This window comes from Somniosus microcephalus, chromosome 10 (genome assembly GCF_052327205.1).
Source record: "Somniosus microcephalus isolate GS21.2 chromosome 10, FLI_Smic_1.0, whole genome shotgun sequence".
NCBI classification, from domain to species: Eukaryota; Metazoa; Chordata; class Chondrichthyes; order Squaliformes; family Somniosidae; genus Somniosus; species Somniosus microcephalus.
In genome coordinates this window covers 202,048,332-202,067,354 of record NC_140996.1, presented here as the reverse complement: position 1 = coordinate 202,067,354, position 19,023 = coordinate 202,048,332, and the positions used below count along the sequence as shown (strand labels likewise).

Genomic DNA, 19,023 nt, shown 5'->3' with positions numbered 1-19,023 from the left:
GACAAATCCAATCCGGCCAATTGCTGCTCCATCAGTCTACTCTCAATCATCAGCAAAGCGATGGAAGGTGTCATCGACAGTGCTATCAAGCAGCACTTACTCACCAATAACCTGCTCACTGATGTTCAGCTTGGGTTCCGCCAGGACCACTCGGCTCCCGACCTCATTACAGCCTTGGTCCAAACATGGACAAAGGAGCTGAATTCCAGAGGTGAGGTGAGAGTGACTGCCCTTGACATCAAGGCAGCATTTGACCGAGGGTGGCATCAAGGAGTCCTAGTAAAACTGAAATCAATAGGAATCGGGGGGAAAACTCTCCACTGGCTGGAGTTATACCTAGCACAAAGGAAGATGGTTGTGGTGATTGAAGGTCAATCATCATAGCTCCAGGACATCGCTGCAAGAGTTCCTCAGGGAAGTGTCCTAGGCGCAACCATCTTCAGCTGCTACATCAATGACCTTCCCTCCATCAGAAGGTCAGAAGTGGGGATGTTCGCTGATGACTGTACAGTGTTCAGCGCCATTCACAACTCCTCATATAATGAAGCAGTCCATGCCTGCATGCAACAAGACCTGGACGACATTCAGGCGTGGGCTGATAAGTGGCAGGTAACATTCGCGCCACAGAAGTGCCAGGCAATGACCATCTCTAACAAGCGAACGTCTATCCACCTCCCCTTGGCATTCAACGGCATTACCATCGCCGAATCCCCCACTATAAACATCCTGGGAGGTGGGGGGTCACCATTGACCAGAAACTTAACTGGACCAGTTACATAAATACTGTGGCAACAAAAGCAGGTCAGCGGCTGGGTATTCTGCAGCGAGTGTCTTCACCACCTAACTCCCCAAAGCCTTTCCACCATCGACAAGGCACAAGTCAGGAGTGTGATGGAATACTCTCCACTTGCCTGGATGAGTGCAGCTTCAACAACACTCAAGAAGTTCGACACCATCCAAGACAAAGCAGCCCGCTTGATTGGCACCCCATCCACTACCTTAAACATCCACTCCCTCCACCATCAGCGTACCGTGTCTGCAGTGTGTACCATCTACAAGATGCACTGCAGCAACTCGCCAAGGCTTCTTCAGCAGCACCTCCCAAACACGCGACCTCTACCACCTAGAAGGACAAGGGCAGCAGGTGCATGGGAACACCATCACCTCAAAGTTGCCCTCCAAGTCACACACCATCTTGACTTGGAAGCATATCGCCGTTGGGTCAAAATGCTGGAACTCCCTCCCTAACAGCCCTGTGGGAGTACCTTCATCACACGGACTGCAGCGGTTCAAGGCGGCGGCTCACCACCACCTTCTCAAGGGCAACTAAGGATGGGCAATAAATGCTGGCCTTGCCAGCGACGTACACATCCCATGAACGAATAAAAAAAAATACACAATTTAAAATTAGTTTAGGTAAATTTTGGCCAGTTTTAAAATGTTTAAATTTATTTTTCAAAAAATTTAATTTTTATTTCAAATGCTTAATTAGGGTCTTTTGATTAATTTTGACCATGGGAACATTTATTTTTATTTCAGTTATGTGAATTCTTATTTATTTGGGGATTTCTAATATGCTTATGGGGGTTCCGTACATAAATGGAATCCTGGTAAGAATCATAGGAATCCCTATTTTTGATTGGTTGACAAGGCCCACGTGATCCCAGGGACACTTACGAACTGCGTGCGCCCCATGGGATCCGTGGGCCTTTACGCAGGCTTACATAGAAACATAGAAGATAGGAGCAGGAGTAGGCCATTCAATGCGATCATGGCTGATCATCCAATTTCAGTACCCGGTCCATGCTTTCTCCCCATACCCCTGGATCCCTTTAGCCTTAAGAAATATATCCAACTCCTTCTTGAATATATTTATTGAATTGGCTTCTACTGCCTTCTGTGGTAGAGAATTCCACAGGTTCACCACTCTCTGGGTGAAGAAATTCCTCCTCATTTCTGTCCAAAATGGCCTACCCCTTATCCTTAGACTGTGACCCTTGGTTCTGGACTCCCCGACCATCGGGAACATAATTCCTGCATCTAGTCTGTCCAGTCCTGTCAGAATTTTATAAGTTACATATGCCTGCAGGCCCAGGACCCGAAGAGTCCGAAGCTCCGGAGACACCAGGTAAGTTCTGACTGACCGGCTAAGTGTTTATAGTATTTCCTGTTTTTGTTTCAGATTCCCAGCATCTCCAGTTTTTAAACTTTTGCCTTATCTCCCTTTTTCTCCCTTCCTGTTACAATGATCAGGCTTATAAATTCCAAGCTTGATGTCACAATCACGACTAACTGATTTATCGCATCTTATCTCAGTCCTTTGGTGTACAATTCAAAAGAAAGCCCCACAGATGTAACTCTGAACCCAGTGCAACTAGAAAGACAGGATTTTCATGGTAATGATCAGAAATTTACAACAGCTTGCAAAAGACCTAACCTACTAGATACACCTTTTGTGTTCACAATATGCACAGTGTGTTCTTGATGTACGTGGCCAAACGCTGATGCCAATTACAGTGGTTATCTATAACAATCACCATTCATTACAGCTTTCTAAATTGGGCTGATGCAAATTAGAAAGCAGCCTTATAGCTTGTGATAAAACATCAGCTGTTTGAACCAAGGTCATATGTATAGATGGCAGAGATAAGAAAGGTGTAAAACATTTAAACAACTTATTAACTGGTGAATGTAGCTTCAGTACAGTTGAAAGCAATTTAACTGTCCAGTTCTTTTGTGATTAATATAATTGCTGCCAGCAAGCAAAGTAATGGAGGTGATAAATACATTTCCATGCATTATTCCACTCGTCAGTTAATTTGCGTGGTGTAGCTGCAGTATTCAAGCTGTTTATTGATCTGCTCAAATAATGGCCTTCTACAAGATATCACCAAAAGCCACCTGATACAAGTTCTGCCCTTTATGCCGTGCTGTAGATTGTGGAATGTTTTAAACTAAAGTAGGATTAAAGACAAATGCTTTAAACTCTCCGGAAATGAGTACCAGGTACCTTAATGACATGTCAAATACCAGAGCATTCACTGGAACTTTTCTTCTCGGTTCACAATTTTCTATCCGCTTCCACCCCCACAAATTTGAAAATTTAAATTTAACCTGAATAAGGATACCAACCTACTTACTTTAACAAAAGGAAATTTAAAACACCTTATTTTCATTAAATATGAACAGAAAAAATCATAAGGATTTCTTTTGTTGACACATGAATTGAATCATACTGCTAAAAATGACATGGTTTTAAAATTTGGAAAAGCTCTTCGATCAGGCAGACAATAAATCTTTAAAACAGCAAATGCTTATACAGTGCCTTTGTTTGAAATAACTCCTCACCTCTTACAATACCGATCAGGCATTCTTTAGATTGTCACTAAACTGCTCACAGGATGCTACTAATGTTTCTCAGTAGTCAACCACTACGGTGTATGCAAGATTGGAGAACGATAATCTGTTATTTTCTTCATCTTTCAGCGAGAAACAATTCCCCGCCTCAATGGCCGGAGTTCATGACTCCTCGACAGCAACCTTCTTAGCTGATTTCTTCACCTGCTAGTAGGAAGCAATTCCCCTCCTCAGTGGCCTAAGATCATGACTCATTGTCTTCAAGTATCTTCTTAGCTGATATCATCTGGGGGACATCCCCAAATAACATCATTGGAAACTGTACTGAATGACATCCTTTCCTGCTCTGAATGTCGATCAGGAATGTCATGAACCTGGAACATTCAGTACCAGCCCAACAGGTAAATCAAGCATCTCCTAACTCTGTAGATCTCTCATATTTAGCTTTAATTCCTTAGATGGGAAGAGTACTTCATATTAAAAACACTTTTCTTTCCCTTCAGCAAACTTGTAAGTATGATTTTATAATGAAATAGAGAAATATTTATAGGTTTTAAAATTAAACTATAAAATTCTTTTAAACATTTGAATAAACTGCATTATCAAATAGAAGAAAGCAATAATCTTATTGGAGTTGAACTATTGTCCTTGGATGTACTTTACAGACATTAGGCTGCGGTTTCCCACACCTGGGCAGGTGAGGTCAGTGGCGGGTCCCAGTCGCACTGCTGGCTCAATCCCAGCCTCAGACATGACTTTCCCCTGATTGGGCTCGTTAAGCCCGCCCAGCGCATTTCCCGGCCAATTGAAGGAAGCGGGTCTGATGATGACATTTGATGATGCATCATCAGCTAGTTTCTTTAAAGGGACCATGCGCAAATTTACTTTGACATTTGTGCTGTCAGTGTTCTACAGCAGTGAGGTGCTGCAAACACTGACAAGCACTGCACAGAGGTGCACGGCTGCAACCCAGGCTCTCCCATGACTCTCTCCATATGTTTATGGAGGGAGTCGCAGCACGCAGGGAGGTTCTCTTCCCTTCCAATGGGCGGAAGAGACCTCCCCAGGAGACCAATGCAGCCTGGTTGCACACTGCACAGGAGGGCACAAGCAGAGATATCGTCAGGAGGACCAGGCTGCAGTGGCGCAAACCTTTCAATGATCTCGAAACGTTACTGCAAAGCCACACTCAACCTCATCCTGCTGTGCCACTCATCACATTCACATCACTCTGCCTTCCCTACCCTACTCCTGCACATCCTTACTCACACCAACTTACCTTGCACCTCCACCCATCCCTCTCTATCTACATTATCGCTTCCCCATCTCAGTAGCCACCCCTCACACTCACCCTCATCCTAGTGCAATCATACCAACTAACAACACACAAGGGTAGACACTTGGGTGGTTTAGCCAATGTTCATGTGAAGTTTCTGTTAATGTGCTGTCAAACATTGAAATCTTTATTTGCAGCACTTTGCGTTCTTGGACAGATTGGTGTGTACCTTTGGAAGTGGCTTAGTGAGTTGCAGTGAATGGTGAGACATAACAGTACCCCCCACAATGGTCATGAGTGTGAAAGGAATGGCTTGGGCATTGTAGGGATGGTTTATGTTGTTGTTGTGGGGTGGTGCCAACCTGGCACATCATGTGGCAGCCAGGGTGTGCAGCGTCAAGTGAAGTAAATATGACCATGGTGAGGCCATCCTTGGTGTCCCGGGCAGCAATGTGGTTGGGTGCTGATGCCCTCTGTCCTGTGCAGCATCAGGTGATTACAGAGAAGGTTGGTGTTGTTGTTGTTGGTGCTGCAGCTGAACGTGGTCAGATTCTGAGAACCAAGGTGAGAGAGTATAAACTGTAGCCATGCTGATGGAAAAGATGGCAGGTGAACTTGAGATGATGGAAGCAATCTGTCAATGGTGAGAGAGGTTGTTCCAATGAGGTGACACTGGGGAGTTTGCTCCAAACACTTGCAACCTGCATAAAGCTCAATCTGTCTTCCAAATGCAGTAAGCAACAGCTTCTGAGCTTGGAAAGTGAACAGCTGAGAGATGGGAGCTTCTACAGCACATTTCAAGCTGTCAAGTAATGAGATGATTCCATGGTCATTCAACTCCCGCCCAGCTTAACAGACGTCATCGCCGAGCAGCGTGGACCCCATTGGCAAGCTGGTAAATTCTAAAGGTGAGCTCAAAATTGTTGTTAATCCTCTGTTAACAAGGTCATAATGACCTGAATTGCCTCCCCCTTCGCTGCCTGTCGGGTCTGCTCAGCGCTGACAGACCCGACATTTGGTAAAGGCGCGTGGTGGCAGGTTGACAGCGGGGTCCTGACCCGCTGTCAAAAAAAAAACTTTCCCACCCGACCCACCAGCTGACCCCCTGGAAAATTTCCCCCCTTACTTTTTTCCCCTGTTTGGTCATTTTCTAGCTACACCCAGCAAATCCATTCCTAAGGATTAGCCTTTATTCTTTATGGTGCAATTGGATATTTTGGGTCATTATTTGTTGGAAAAAATGCTTCAGCATTAATTTTATCTAATTCCTTAAGTATTTCCTACAAGGTTGCTGGAGTAAATACTTATTTAGCTTAAACCAAATATTTGTAAGTAAAAATAAATTTAATGTGCTTCCTTGTGGTTCAGTGATAAAGTTAGTCAGTAACATGAGCCATATGGACCAGAAGATGCCAGGTTCAATGCCTAGCCTTTGCTGAGTTAGCTGTTCTGAGGATTTTCCAATCGGCTTAAGCATTCATGGGCTCAGGGAGAGAAAAATTAGACTGAGCTCCAGACATCATCAGTGATCACTACTTGAATGTGTGTGTGTGGGGTGGGGTGGGGGCATCTGGTGATGACAAGATTGGACTCGTCTACAATACTTCCCCCACCTCCATTGTCCAGGTTTTTAAACAAATATTTATTCTGTTGTTTTTTTAAGGAGTTAGTCAAGACAGAATTTTTTTTGCAATCTCTTCCATTGATTGTTATGTGGGTTAAGGGAAGGGAGACTTGCCTTTCTTGAAGCTAACTAATTTTGTACCATAATCATCCCTATTTCCGCAATTATAGCTTAAGTTGAAAACCTTGCTTCCATCTATAAGATTCGTACATTTTAAACAACAAGGTAATCTCAAGTTTCAATATTCTTTTCTCTTGGAAAAAAAGGGCATCATTTTTCTGGATCTCCTTTCATAACTTGGATCCACAAATCCAAGAATCACCCCCGACACCATTTTCAAATGCCATTAATGTTCCTTTGAAGGAGGCTGTATCTATTTCAGATATTTCCTGTGCAAGTTAATCATTTTCATGCGATTTAATTGCAAGAAGTGTGCTCCATCAATTTTAAGAGGAATTGGTACTTTGATTTCCATTGGCTTAGCAGCTACTAAGTTCCTTGGGCCTATCGAAAGCACTGGTTCTCACCGAAACCAATGGAGCAACTCCAGAATGCACACAAAATGGTACGTTTCCACAAGCCAAAAAAGAGCTTACCTGTTAAAAGGCAAGAGATAGATTTATCTTGCTAAGTTGCAGTGATTTATTACTGCTATAAACTTGTACTTTTATTGCCCCTGTTCACAAACCCAGAATTAAAAAAAACTTTTTCAGTGGAGTTTGACACATTATGCTGTTGTACATTATGGGAACAAACAGAAAAAAGAATTAAACAAATCTAACATAAAGCATACTTTTCTATCTTGATAACTAAAATAATTTTGATGGCAACTGCAAGTAAGGAATATAAACATATGCACACATACACAAACACACATCCCAAAATACGTTGGCTTATATTTTCCATTCATTGTGTTTACTACATTTGGCAAAGAAAGACACAAGCAAATAAAATTACCAGATGTGTTAATTAATCTGTACTTTTTTTGGAAAGCTCATATCCTGCCCTCAGATTTCCCTTACCTCAGCCTTCCGGATAGTCTCTCTAGCTTCTTCTACTTTTTGTTCCAATTCAATTCGCCCTTGTTCGGAGACCACAGTTCCAGTAGCCTTTAGATCTTCCAGGGTCTGTAAATTTAAAAAATAAATCAAATGGCCAATATACAAATCAAAGCAAATTAGACCAAATCTGTGATTCTGCTTTGTCAAAGATTGAAGGAAAAACAAGTACATCACAAAACAAGATGTGTTGCAGTATATCACCAAGTCAATGATGCGACTTAGACATTTCATGTTGGAATAGACTGACAGGTAACGAGAGTTTTGGTGCCGGAATGTGAATAAACTCGTCTTTTTGTGGAGGTCAATGCGTGATGTACATAGGGGTTAGTGGTATAGATTCATTTCTTAAGTTAACCTAAATCTGTTCTGGTACCTGCTATGAAGTCAATTTTGCCAAACAGACATAATAATGTCAACTAGAGCAAGTTTAATTTTCAGACTGTCGCTCTAAACTAGACTGGTATGTTCAGTCAAGAACAGCCAAGCTCACGTAATTCAAATACGATAGAATATTTGCATTTTCACTTACCCTCTGACTATGGATGATAGTTTTATGTTCTCGTGCAACACGTGTTGCCCATTTACGAGCTTCCTTGTTAAGGCTGTGCTCCTCAGTGGTCCCAGATTCATGCTCCAATTGCCGACTCTGTAATATTTAGTGCTACTTATTAACAGGGTGCCAGAAAGGATGACGACCACGGACACACCTTTGTTGGTTTCTTTTGAGAAATTTGTTTGCATCCAATAAACCTTTTAATGCCAATTGGCTAACAGTGTGCTATTTTTATCTCTGTCTTACATACCAAGGAATATTAGAATTTATTTTGTTAAATTTGTAAAGAGAATATGCAGAAGAGCAGGAGTGATTTCTGGAATTGTGATGGGGGAATTGATTCATAAGTATTGCATTATGAAACAGCAAAATAATATGAGGAAAATTATACTGTGATTACATACTTGAATATAATGGATAATCTGCATATGTAAAAGTTTATGTTTTGTATCAATGTTGAAAAAAACTTCTATAATGGAGGCATCTATAGTATAAAATACAACATGGGCTTTATAGTTAAAATATAAACCATTTATATCTTTCTTGTGCCTATGGTGCTTGTGCGATAGACAGAATTTGGTGATTTATTTTTTAGGTAAAACACCAAGCATCATGTATCCTCTATTTATTGCAGTGGAAAGCACTGGGGGATGGGGGACGGCAAGATGGCAGGGGGTGGGGACATTTTATAAATTATGAAATACAATCTCCCGCCTCCTATTGTTATGTGATTGATGTAAAGAGTGCAACCCTAGCCATGCAAGAAGTTATTTCATGTGTGTGTTGTAGATTTGATTCTGGTTAGAAATGACAACATAATATGAAGCGAGAGTATGTCAACAAAAAATTAAAGCCGCTCTTCTGCTTACTCTCCTGAATTTCAGTACCAAGCTCACGGACGAAGGCAAATGGGAAAGTAGCAAGCATTACCGTACACCAGCAGCATGCAAAGCACCATCACACCAGGCTCTGTCACCATTTATCTTCAGAATCCATTGCTACAGGGTCACATTCTTACGTGGATAACAAGCAGGGTTAAACAAAATTCACCCTCAAATCTATTTCTGTTCTTTGGGCTTGCTAATATTCTGGTCCTTTGGTCAAAGAATAATATTCCAGTGCATATTCCCTTAATGATATCCTGGTTAACTGTAGAGGCGCCTGCAAGCAGTACCTTTGAGGGCAAGCTTTTGGAAAAACTGTTTTATTCAATATTAGTCCTGCATCCAGTGCGTGTCTGTCACACTCCAAACACGCAAATTTGTCACAATTTTTAAAAAGAGGCAAGTCTGACTTCTAAATCACCTTTAACTGACCCGAGGAAGGCACAAATTCCTTTTAATTGACTTTGTGAGTCGCACTTTATATTTTTAAAAATTGGCCAACAGTGTGCTATTTTAATCTCTATCTTACATACCAAGGAATATTAGAATTTATTTTGTGAAATTTGTAAAGAGAATATGCAGAAGAGCAGGAGTGATGTGTGATGGGAGAATATTTTTTTAAAAGATAGTCTGACTTCTAATTGATCAGAGGATATGCCAAGACCAATTACCTTTAGCTAAGCTGAATAACTTCCGCAAACGGCAATTGATGCTAGGTCAATTGTTAATTTTAAATCTGCGATTGATAAGATTTTTGTTAACCAAAGGTGTTAAAGGATATGGAGCAAAGGTGGGTATATGGTTAGGTCACAGATTTCATTGAATGGCGGAACAGGCTTGAGGGGCTAAATGTCCTACTACTGTTCCTATGTCCCTACGATCAAAATATTCATCCTGTTCTTTAATATAAACAGTTTTCAATAATGCTTACTTTAATTGAATCAAGAGGTCATCTACTGATATGGTAGGATTCTACAACAACAACTTGCATTTATATAGGACCTTTAATGCAATGAAACATCCCAAGGTGCTTCACTGAAGCGTAATCAGACCAAAATTGTCACTGGGCCAAAGGAGGCATAAGGACAGGTTGATCATAGAGATAGGTTTTAAGCAGTGTCTTAACGGAAAAGAGAGACGTGAAGAGGTTTGGGGAGGGAATTCCAGAGATTAGGGCCTAGACGGCTGTAGGCATGACTGCCAATGGTGGGGTGAAGGAAGTGGGGGATACTCATGAGCTTTTACTTTTCTGACCAAGCTGCCATGTGGGACCTTGCTTTTGACCATGGGATTGCAGGGCAAGTGGCAAGTTGGATCCAAAATTGGTTCAGTGGCAGGAAGCAAAGGGTAATGGTCGATGGGTGTTTTTGTGACTGGAAGGCTGGGGTCCCACAGGACTCAGTACTAGGTCCCTTGCTTTTTGTGGTATATATCAATGATTTAGACTTCAATGTAGGGGGCATGATTAAGAAGTTTGCAGATGATACAAAAATTGACCAGATGGCTGATAGTGAGGAAGAAAGCTGTAGACTGTAGGAAGATATCAATGGACTGGTCAGGTGGGCAGAAGAGTGGCAAATGGAATTCAATCCAGAGAAGTGTGAGGTAATGCATTTGGGGAGGGCTAACAAGGCAAGGGAATACACAATAAATGTTAGGATACTGAGAAGTGTAGAGGAACAGAGAGACCTAGGAGTGCATGTCCACAAATCTAAGAGCAGGGAGGTTATGCTTGAACTGTATAAAACACTAGTTAGGCCACAGCTAGAATACTGCATACAGTTCTGGTCACCACATTGCAGGAATGATGTGATTGTACTAGAGAGGGTACAGAGGATGTTGCCAGGATTTGAGAACTGTAGCTATGAGGAAAGATGGGATAGGCTGGGGTTGTTTTCTTTAGAACAGAGGAGGCTGAGGAGAGACTTGATTGAGGTGTATAAAATTATGAGCGGCCTTCATAGAGTGGATAGGAAGAACCTATTTCCCTTAGCAGAGTGGTCAATAACCAGGGGGCTTAGATTTAAAGTAATTGGTAGAAGGATTAGAGGGGAGTTGAGAAGAACTTTTGTCACCCAGAGGGTGGTGGGGGTCTGGAACTCACTGCCTGAAAGAGGCAGAAATCCTCATCACATTTAAAAAGTACTTGGATATGCACTTGAAGTGCTGTAACCTACAAGGCTACGGACCAAGAGTTGGAAAGTGGGATTAGGCTGGATAGCTCTTTTTCGGCCGGCAGACACGATGGGCCGAATGGCCTCCTACTGTGCCGTAAATTTCTATGAGGCCAGAGTTAGAGGAATGCAGAGTTCTTGGCGGATTGTAGGGCTAGAGGAGGTTATAGAAATAGGGAGGGGCAAGGCCATGGAGGGATTTGAACACGAGGATGAGAATTTTAAAATTAAGGCACTGGTGGACCAGGAGCCTGTGTAAGGCAGTGAGCACAGGAGTGATGGGTGAACAGAACATGGAGAGTTAGGATATGGGCAGCAGAATTTTGGCTGAAGCCAAGTTTATGGACTGATTGGAGGCCAGCCAGAAGAATATGGGAATAGCTGAGTCTGGAGGCAACAAAACGTTTTAAAATAAAGTGAAATGAACAAATAACAATGTTGTTCAGCTCCTAATAAATCACTACTCTCCCCACCTGCCCCTCACCCCCCCAAAAAAACTAGCGAGAACTTTTATTAGAGTTAAGTAACATCACTCGGTTTCCTCCTGGCTTTGGGGAGTTACAGACCTAAATGTTGAGATAAGTTTGCAACTGTAAAGTGGGCCAAAAGTTGCAGTTAACAGCCAGTCGCTAAATTAAATTAAATCGGGAATCATCTTTAACCCTTTGAGTACTATCATAACATTACAGGTTTAATATGGATCTTTAATATTGTTAACCCCTTTTTTCAGTGATTACATTTTGTCCAGCTTTTTAGCCTCCCAGGGAGAAGTTACTGGATTCAAGGTTTGGACATGTAATAAAACCGACAAAGCAGTTTCTGGACTTCATGACATATCGTTGGCATTTTTTATAGCGCTTATAAGAAATTAAAGGATTTATATGCAGCATGTTATTGGTGAGATCAGCTTCCAAGAAAAGTGACATCTGAATGTCAAGTTATACCCCAGAAAGGCAATAGAACAGAAATCTGCCACATGAATGTTACAATTACCCCAGTCAAGCGTAAAAATGCGCACGAACTGGAAACAACACTCTCATATTAGTCTGGCGCCAATATCAATAAATGGAAACTTCAGACAGACTGCTGAGTTTAATGTATGCATTCATGTAGTGTCAGAAGTCAAAGTGGCAAAAGGAGGTGATTGCATTGCAGCTTGTGATACCAGCCTGTGATACTCTGTTCTTCATGACTGAGCAATGCTGCAGTGTAAAGCCAATAAAATTAAAGGGAAGAGTGAAGGGAAAAGTGAAATAAAGTATCTTGCTTGGCTGGACTAAACACAAGCTAACAGTTGACTTTTCAGAATGAATTAGCTGATGTGAAAGCACTAAAATTTCCAGGACTCAAAAGGCAGATTTTTCTGGGTCTGACTTCCTGTATAACTCATACCAATAACTAAATATTATAGTCAAAGTAATTCGGATGTTATTTGTGTATTAAACTACATTCAGCTTCCAAATCAAAATTTAAAAATGAAGAAACTATTATTCAGTAATTCCTGAAGAACATTTTTGTCACAATTAACCCACTGAGCACCAAGGAAGCATTCATGTCTTCCTCACTTTGAAAAAACGGTTATAAAAATTACCGTAGTAAAGCAGAGTGTAAACAACATTACAGGTTTTCTTTCATTTCTACAATTGTTAAATTTACGTTTTGTTCTTCCAATACAGGTTTTAATACGAAGAACCAGTTTCTAATAATGGATGACAAACCATCCAATTTAGTGCTTAAAGAGTTACAAGCAGTATGAACTGCTGAAAGAAATGTCAAACATTGGCCCGGATTTTGCGGTCAGCGGCGAAGGGACGGTGTTCGCCGCTGACCTCGAAGAAAGCTGCCCATAAAGATTTAGCAGGCTTTGTGGCGTCTATTATGACATCAATTTCATTCTGGTACCATCTATAGGGGATTTTTGGCGTCTAGGAACAGTGAAGTCAACAAGCAAGCTGAGCAGCCAATCAGATCGAAGAATTCTTAAAGACAGCAAACCAGGACAGTAAAAAGCACTATCATTCATTTTTAATCATTTTACAGAGAGCGAAATAAAGATTGGGACATACACATGGGATTAAGGTAGAAGCTGAAATATCATGAACATAAAATAAAAATACATATTTTTTTTTTTTAAACAATGGAATTTTTATCATGGAATGGCGGGAATGACACTCCAGACTTTTAAAATTAGTTTTTCAGGGCTAGAGGGGTTGTTCAGCAGTAATTATGACTTGGTACCAATGTTTCTGCTGAGCTGCGTGCATGCGGCTGCGCAGTCATCTGTAAGGTCCCCGCGCAGGCCGCTCACCGGCTTTTACATTGTAAATACCGCGCAGGCGCAGAAACTTAAAGGGACCGTGCATTAAAAGAAACTGGCCGCACAGAACAAAGCGCAGCTTACAGGTAACATTGCTTAGTATGCTGTTAAAAACTCAGTTACACCTCATTCAACAAGGCTCAACTTTTTCAATGGTTTTTACAGTGAAAATAGTGTGTAAAAAGTTGAAGTTCATGTCAAATCAGTGATTTCCAATGATTGCATCTGCAAAGACTGCAACAGCGCACCCTGTGGAGGAGGAGCAGGGCATCACTGACAGCAACTTCCAGATTTCCGCGTTTAACTGTCAGTTTTACACAGTAATGATGGCGAACGCTGACAGTTTCGCTGTCGTTACAAGCACAAATTCAAGGCCATTATTTCACAGACCTCAAGCAGAGGTTAAGATCAAATTAACAAGGGGACAACTTCAACTTTTTCCTAAGGCAATTCAAACAGATTGCTAAAGGCTTCCAGTCATAGAATGAGAGAGAGAGGAGGGGGGAAACTTTATGACCATCATTCTGTTTCCTGCTTAAGTTACACTTGACATTTTTATTTTTCTTGTTACAGGTCCGATTTATTTTGTGGCTTTATGCAAGTTAAGAATCGGATTGTTGCGTAATCCTTCTTTCAGTAATTCAACATAGAAGTTTTGTTCAATAGACTGGTTCTAATTTTATTTTCCATTTAAACTAGTTCACACCAAAGGAGTGGCTACAATTTTCTGATATGTTACCTGGCAATAGGTCAGGAATATATTATCAAGTAATAAATCAGTAAAGTTATACTGCAGTGCGCAATTTATGTCAATTACACCTGTGTTCTTTGGCACCAGTCAATATAAATAGTTACCGATATTGACCAACGAACTGCAAAACTTTAAGGATATAGTGGAAATTTTGCATCATGATTTCCAATTATAATTTCCATATTATCATTGATATAAAGAATTTCTAATGATACCTTCATAGAATTTTTGATTGCTGTCCCAAAAGCTGGTATGAAATTATTGGAGCTGCAGATTATGCTGATCACAACTGTCAGTACCCACTTATTTTCCATGCATCAAATGGTCTGACAATCTAACAGGATGCTGTGTGTGAACCAGACTTCAAACACTGAACTTTACACACAAAACTGGTTAGAGCTCAAAATATGAAAACGTGGCTTCTAATTGTGAGTCATAGAAGGAAACCAGCAAAAATTAAGTAATCCACCAAAGATGGTCATTACACAGGTATTATTGTAACTAGAAATAAATTGGTAATGGCGTTGCACTTAATGCCTTAAGTTTTCTAAGCTTTCTAATTGGGAAACCAATAGAAATTTTTACTTAGCCAATCAAGAAACATTTAAATCACTTTAATTTACAACTGGGTCATCAAAAAAAGTAGAAAACAAAATACTTGACCAGTTGGCAAAAAGTCCAGTTCCATTTAGCATTGTGCTAGATTATGCATCAATGGAAGTAACAAGGTTGCAACACGACTGTCATATGCCACAGGATTGTGATACAATAAGATCGATCCCAATATAAATAAATTATGCATAATACTAATGATTGGATTTAACATGGAACAATCTTATGACATATTTATAGCACATCTGGGGCAGTGCCAAATTTACTGAAGCAATTGCGCAATACAAGTTGCCAAAGTACAAATGTTTCACATTTGATTTTAAATGCCAATTCACAAACTGCCACCATTTGTGCAATGGTGATTAGGTAGCGCAGCCGCCAGGAGCTGTCATTGTTGCCCAATAGATGTCATTTTTCTACACATGCACACCAAACTACCACCACAGGACACCGAGTACACAAAGACTGTGTGTACCTCCGCTAAAGTCATTCGCAAAGTGCTGACGGGTGAGAGGTCAATGTCCACAAGCTGCACTGTATTAAAACTCTTGAGCAACAAAAACGTTAATAGGACAAAATGGACATGTTAGCTTTGACATATAGTGGTTAGAAATAAAACAGCTTATCTACAAGTAACTTTTAACATTCATCAGCACACATGCAAACCATCCGACAATCCCCAAAACAATACAGCATAAATCACATTAACTCAAAAGTTAAGAGGAAAAAATAAGCTTCTAAAACGTATTCAGGGATGAATCTACAATAAAAACAACAATTGGGCAACCTGGACAACAACATTGCGTTTTTTTTCCAAGGCGATCATAAATTAAGGGAATACATTATTATCCTGTACATCCCCACATTCAGAAAGCTAAGTTTGGTTTAAAGAAGATCAGCATATTTGTGAGTAATCATTTAAAGCACCTCTGATGTATGTGCATGGTATAGGAAAGAAAGATCAGTGTTTAGAAGTAGAACTGAAGCATGTGATAGAGGAATATAACATACAAAATAACGTGTGTGTTAATATATTCTACAGAAATAGCTGATTGTTGATTTATTGGCTAGCAATTAGTTTTAATTGTTGATATAGAAAGGAGACTGATGGGATGAAACTTTCCTCCAACAGCCACAAGGCAAACAACATTAAATTAATTTGGACAGTCTCAATGCAGTTCCTAATAGTGCCAGAGTAAAATAAGCCACAATTCAGCATAAATTGCCATTAAATTGGCAATCTCAGTCAGAAAGTGGCTAGTGTAGGAAAAATTCACATGTGTAGTAGATGATCTGTTGAAGATGGGGCTGAGTAGAGGGAGTTTCACACTTCACCTAGCTGATGCTAAGCCTGAACTGTTGATGTAGACAGCGAGTACCAAAAACAGAAAGTATAAAAGGGAAAATCATTTGGGATTACTCATGACCATACCTTAAAAGAATTTGGTCAGCATCACAGTTTTTCAATAAGGCAAAACTATTTAGATAATATTTAATTTGGACAATGAGCATAGAACTAGAGGACACAAGTGCAACATTCACATCTAAAGTAATGTTAGAGATTAGAAAAACATTTGCCCCCACAGGACAGAGGGCATGCGGAATAGACAACCAGAGAAGGCTGTTCATTTAGGATCAACAGAAAAAAATAAACTGCATTGCTTCATTCGGTATGGGTTGACCACTTAGTGGAAGTATTTGTTTGTTCTTTCCAGTAATTGAAATTCAGAAGTGAGAAAGTAGATGAATGTACAGGTACACTATCCCTTATCCGAAAGCCTTGGGACTGGGTGGGAGGGGGGAGAAAAGAATATCGGACGGGTCGGGGGTCGGGTCGGGTGGGGGGTGGAGAAAAGAATATCGGACGGGCCGCGGGTCGGGTCGGGGAGAAAAGAATATCAGACGGGCCGCGGGTCGGGTCGGGTGAGAAAAGAATATCGGACGGGCCGCTGCAGCTATCGGACGGGCCGCTGTATTGTTGGGTTCACTCTCCCGGTACCTCCTTCACACTGCCCGGCTCGGCCTGCAATCTCCTACCCAGGAGGGAACTCTGTGACCCTCTGCCCTGCTCAGCGTAAGTCGTGCGCCACTCTGGTCATGTCGTGCGCACGACTTACGCTGAACGAAAAAACTTTCGGTTTTTAGAGGTTTTCGGAAGTTCGGATAAAGGATAGTCTACCTGTATTACATTACATAAAAGAGAAGGGAAAACCGAGAGTGGAGAGAGCGAGCCTGAGGGGAAACAGTGCGAGAGGCCATAGCGGGAGAACCGGCGGCAGAAGAGTCAGAGAGAGTGGCAAGACAGAGTCAGAGCATGAGCTGAACGCAGAACACAGAGAAAGAAACTCAAAGTGACGTCACTGCCGCAGAGCGCGGATTGGTGGGTAACAGTTCAGTTTATTTCATTAAATTCACTTGGATAGTTTCCATTGTTTAGATTGATAGATATCAATTTTAGAGCTTTAAGTTAACTTTTTAAAAATTATTTTAGTATCTCAGACTTTGAGAGGTAAGTTTATTCGAGGTCAGCCTCAGTATCTCAGTGTCTTAGATGTTGAGAGTTCAGTGTCAAGTATGAATGGTTAAGTGAGCAGAAGCACAGCAGATGGAGTTCAATGCGGAGATGTATGAAGTGATGCACTTTGGGAGGACTAATATGGAAAGACAGTTTACTATAAATGGCACAATTTTGAAAAGTGTAGATGAGCAGAGACCTTGGTGTCCATATACACAAATCCTTAAAGGTGGCAGAGCAAGTTGATCAGGTGGTTAAAAAAGCTTATGGGTTACTTGGGTTTATAAATAGAGGCACAGAATATAAAAGCAAATAGATCATCCTAGAACTTTATAAATCACTGGTTAGGCCTCAAATGGAGTATTGTGGACAATTCTGGGCACCACGCTTCAGGAAAGATGTAAAGGCCTTAGAAAAGGTAGAGAGGAGGTTAACCAGGATGTTACCAGGGATGAGGGACTTCAGTTATGAGGAGAGACTGGAAAAGTTAGGACTGTTCTTCTTGAAACAGAGAAGGTTAAGAAGTGACCGAATAGAGGTTTACAAGAGGAAGAGAGGTTTTGATAGAGTAGATGGAGAAAAAAGTATTCCCTCTGGTGAGTGGGTCAATAACTAGAGGTCATAGATTCAATATTATTGGAAAACGATCTAGAGGGGAGATGAGCAGAAATGTTTTCACTCAGAGTTGTCAGGATCTGGAACACTCTACCTGAAAAGGTGGTGGAAGCTGATTCCATAAATAATTTTAAAAGGGAGTTGCACAGGTACTGGAGGATGAGGAACTTACAAGTTTATGGACAAAAAGAAATGGAGAGTTGTTCAGAACCCAACATACTTACCTGGCATGATCCCTGAGCAACAGGAAACTCGTGGAAAACACCCTCTCAACTAGCACAACTGATTGACCCGCCACTTAGTGCCGTGTCTGCAAAGCGCAGGCAGAACCGGCACAAGGGGAACTCACAAGGAGGCGGGTTTAGAGTGGGATACCGCCCCGCTGTCAATCATTTAGATTTTGACAGCTGACCCGTCTCGGAACCCGCCCTCTGAGCCTGGCAAAATTCAGCCCAGGTAGTGCAGTAATCCTCCAAGCCAGTGGCACTCGCTAACTGGGTTTCAATTTTGAATACTGGGGAAGGGTCACAACCCCTTGAAGGAATGCAGTAAGAATCAAACCCCTGGCACTGCGGGAGATTTGACTGCACACAGAGGAAAAAGAAAGAGTAGAAATGCAGTAGTCATAGGGGATTCGATAGTTAGGGGCATAGACAGATGTTTCAGTAACCACAAACTTAGGGGCATAGACAGATGTTTCAGTAACCACAAACTTAATTCCCGAATGGTATGTTGCCTCCCTGGTGCCAGGGTAAAAAATATCGCCGAAAGGGTGCAGCACGTTCTGTGAGGGGAAGGGGAACAGCCAGAAGTCGTAGTTCACGTTGGAACCAATGACATAGGTAGAAAAAGTGTGGAGGCCCTTCAGGCAGAGTTTCAGGAGTTAGGAAAAAGATTAAAAAACAGGACCTCAAAAGTAGTAATCTCAGGATAACTCCCAGTGCCACATGGTAGTGAGCATAGAAACAGAAAGATACTGCAGGTAAATGCGTGGCTGGAGAAGTGGTGCAGGAGGAAGGGTTTCAAATTCTTGGGGCATTGGGACTGGTTCTGGGGGAAAGGATATCTGGGCAAAATGGATGGGTTGCACCTGAACAGAGCCGGGACGAATGTTCTCGCCGAGAGGCTAACTCGTACTGTTGGGGAGGGTTTAAACTAATTTGGCAGTGGAGGGGAACCAGAAAGGAGCAGCAATGATATCAGAGGACAGAGGAGATATAAAAAACAGTAAATTAGAAATATTCCAAAAAGTGCAGGGACCAGATTGAAGAAAATAGCAAATGT

The 19,023-nt window shown here is 41.4% G+C and overlaps 1 protein-coding gene across 1 annotated transcript in view; it reads right to left on the bottom strand.

The window, feature by feature from the left end:
• Positions 1-19,023, bottom strand: part of fchsd2 (FCH and double SH3 domains 2) — a 267,174-nt gene that overhangs the window by 73,888 nt on the left and 174,263 nt on the right. Inside the window, 3 exon segments of the mRNA XM_085999451.1 lie at positions 7,280-7,384; positions 7,848-7,964; positions 15,085-15,156. Of these exon segments, the coding sequence (XP_085855577.1) occupies positions 7,280-7,384; positions 7,848-7,964; positions 15,085-15,156 (294 nt within the window).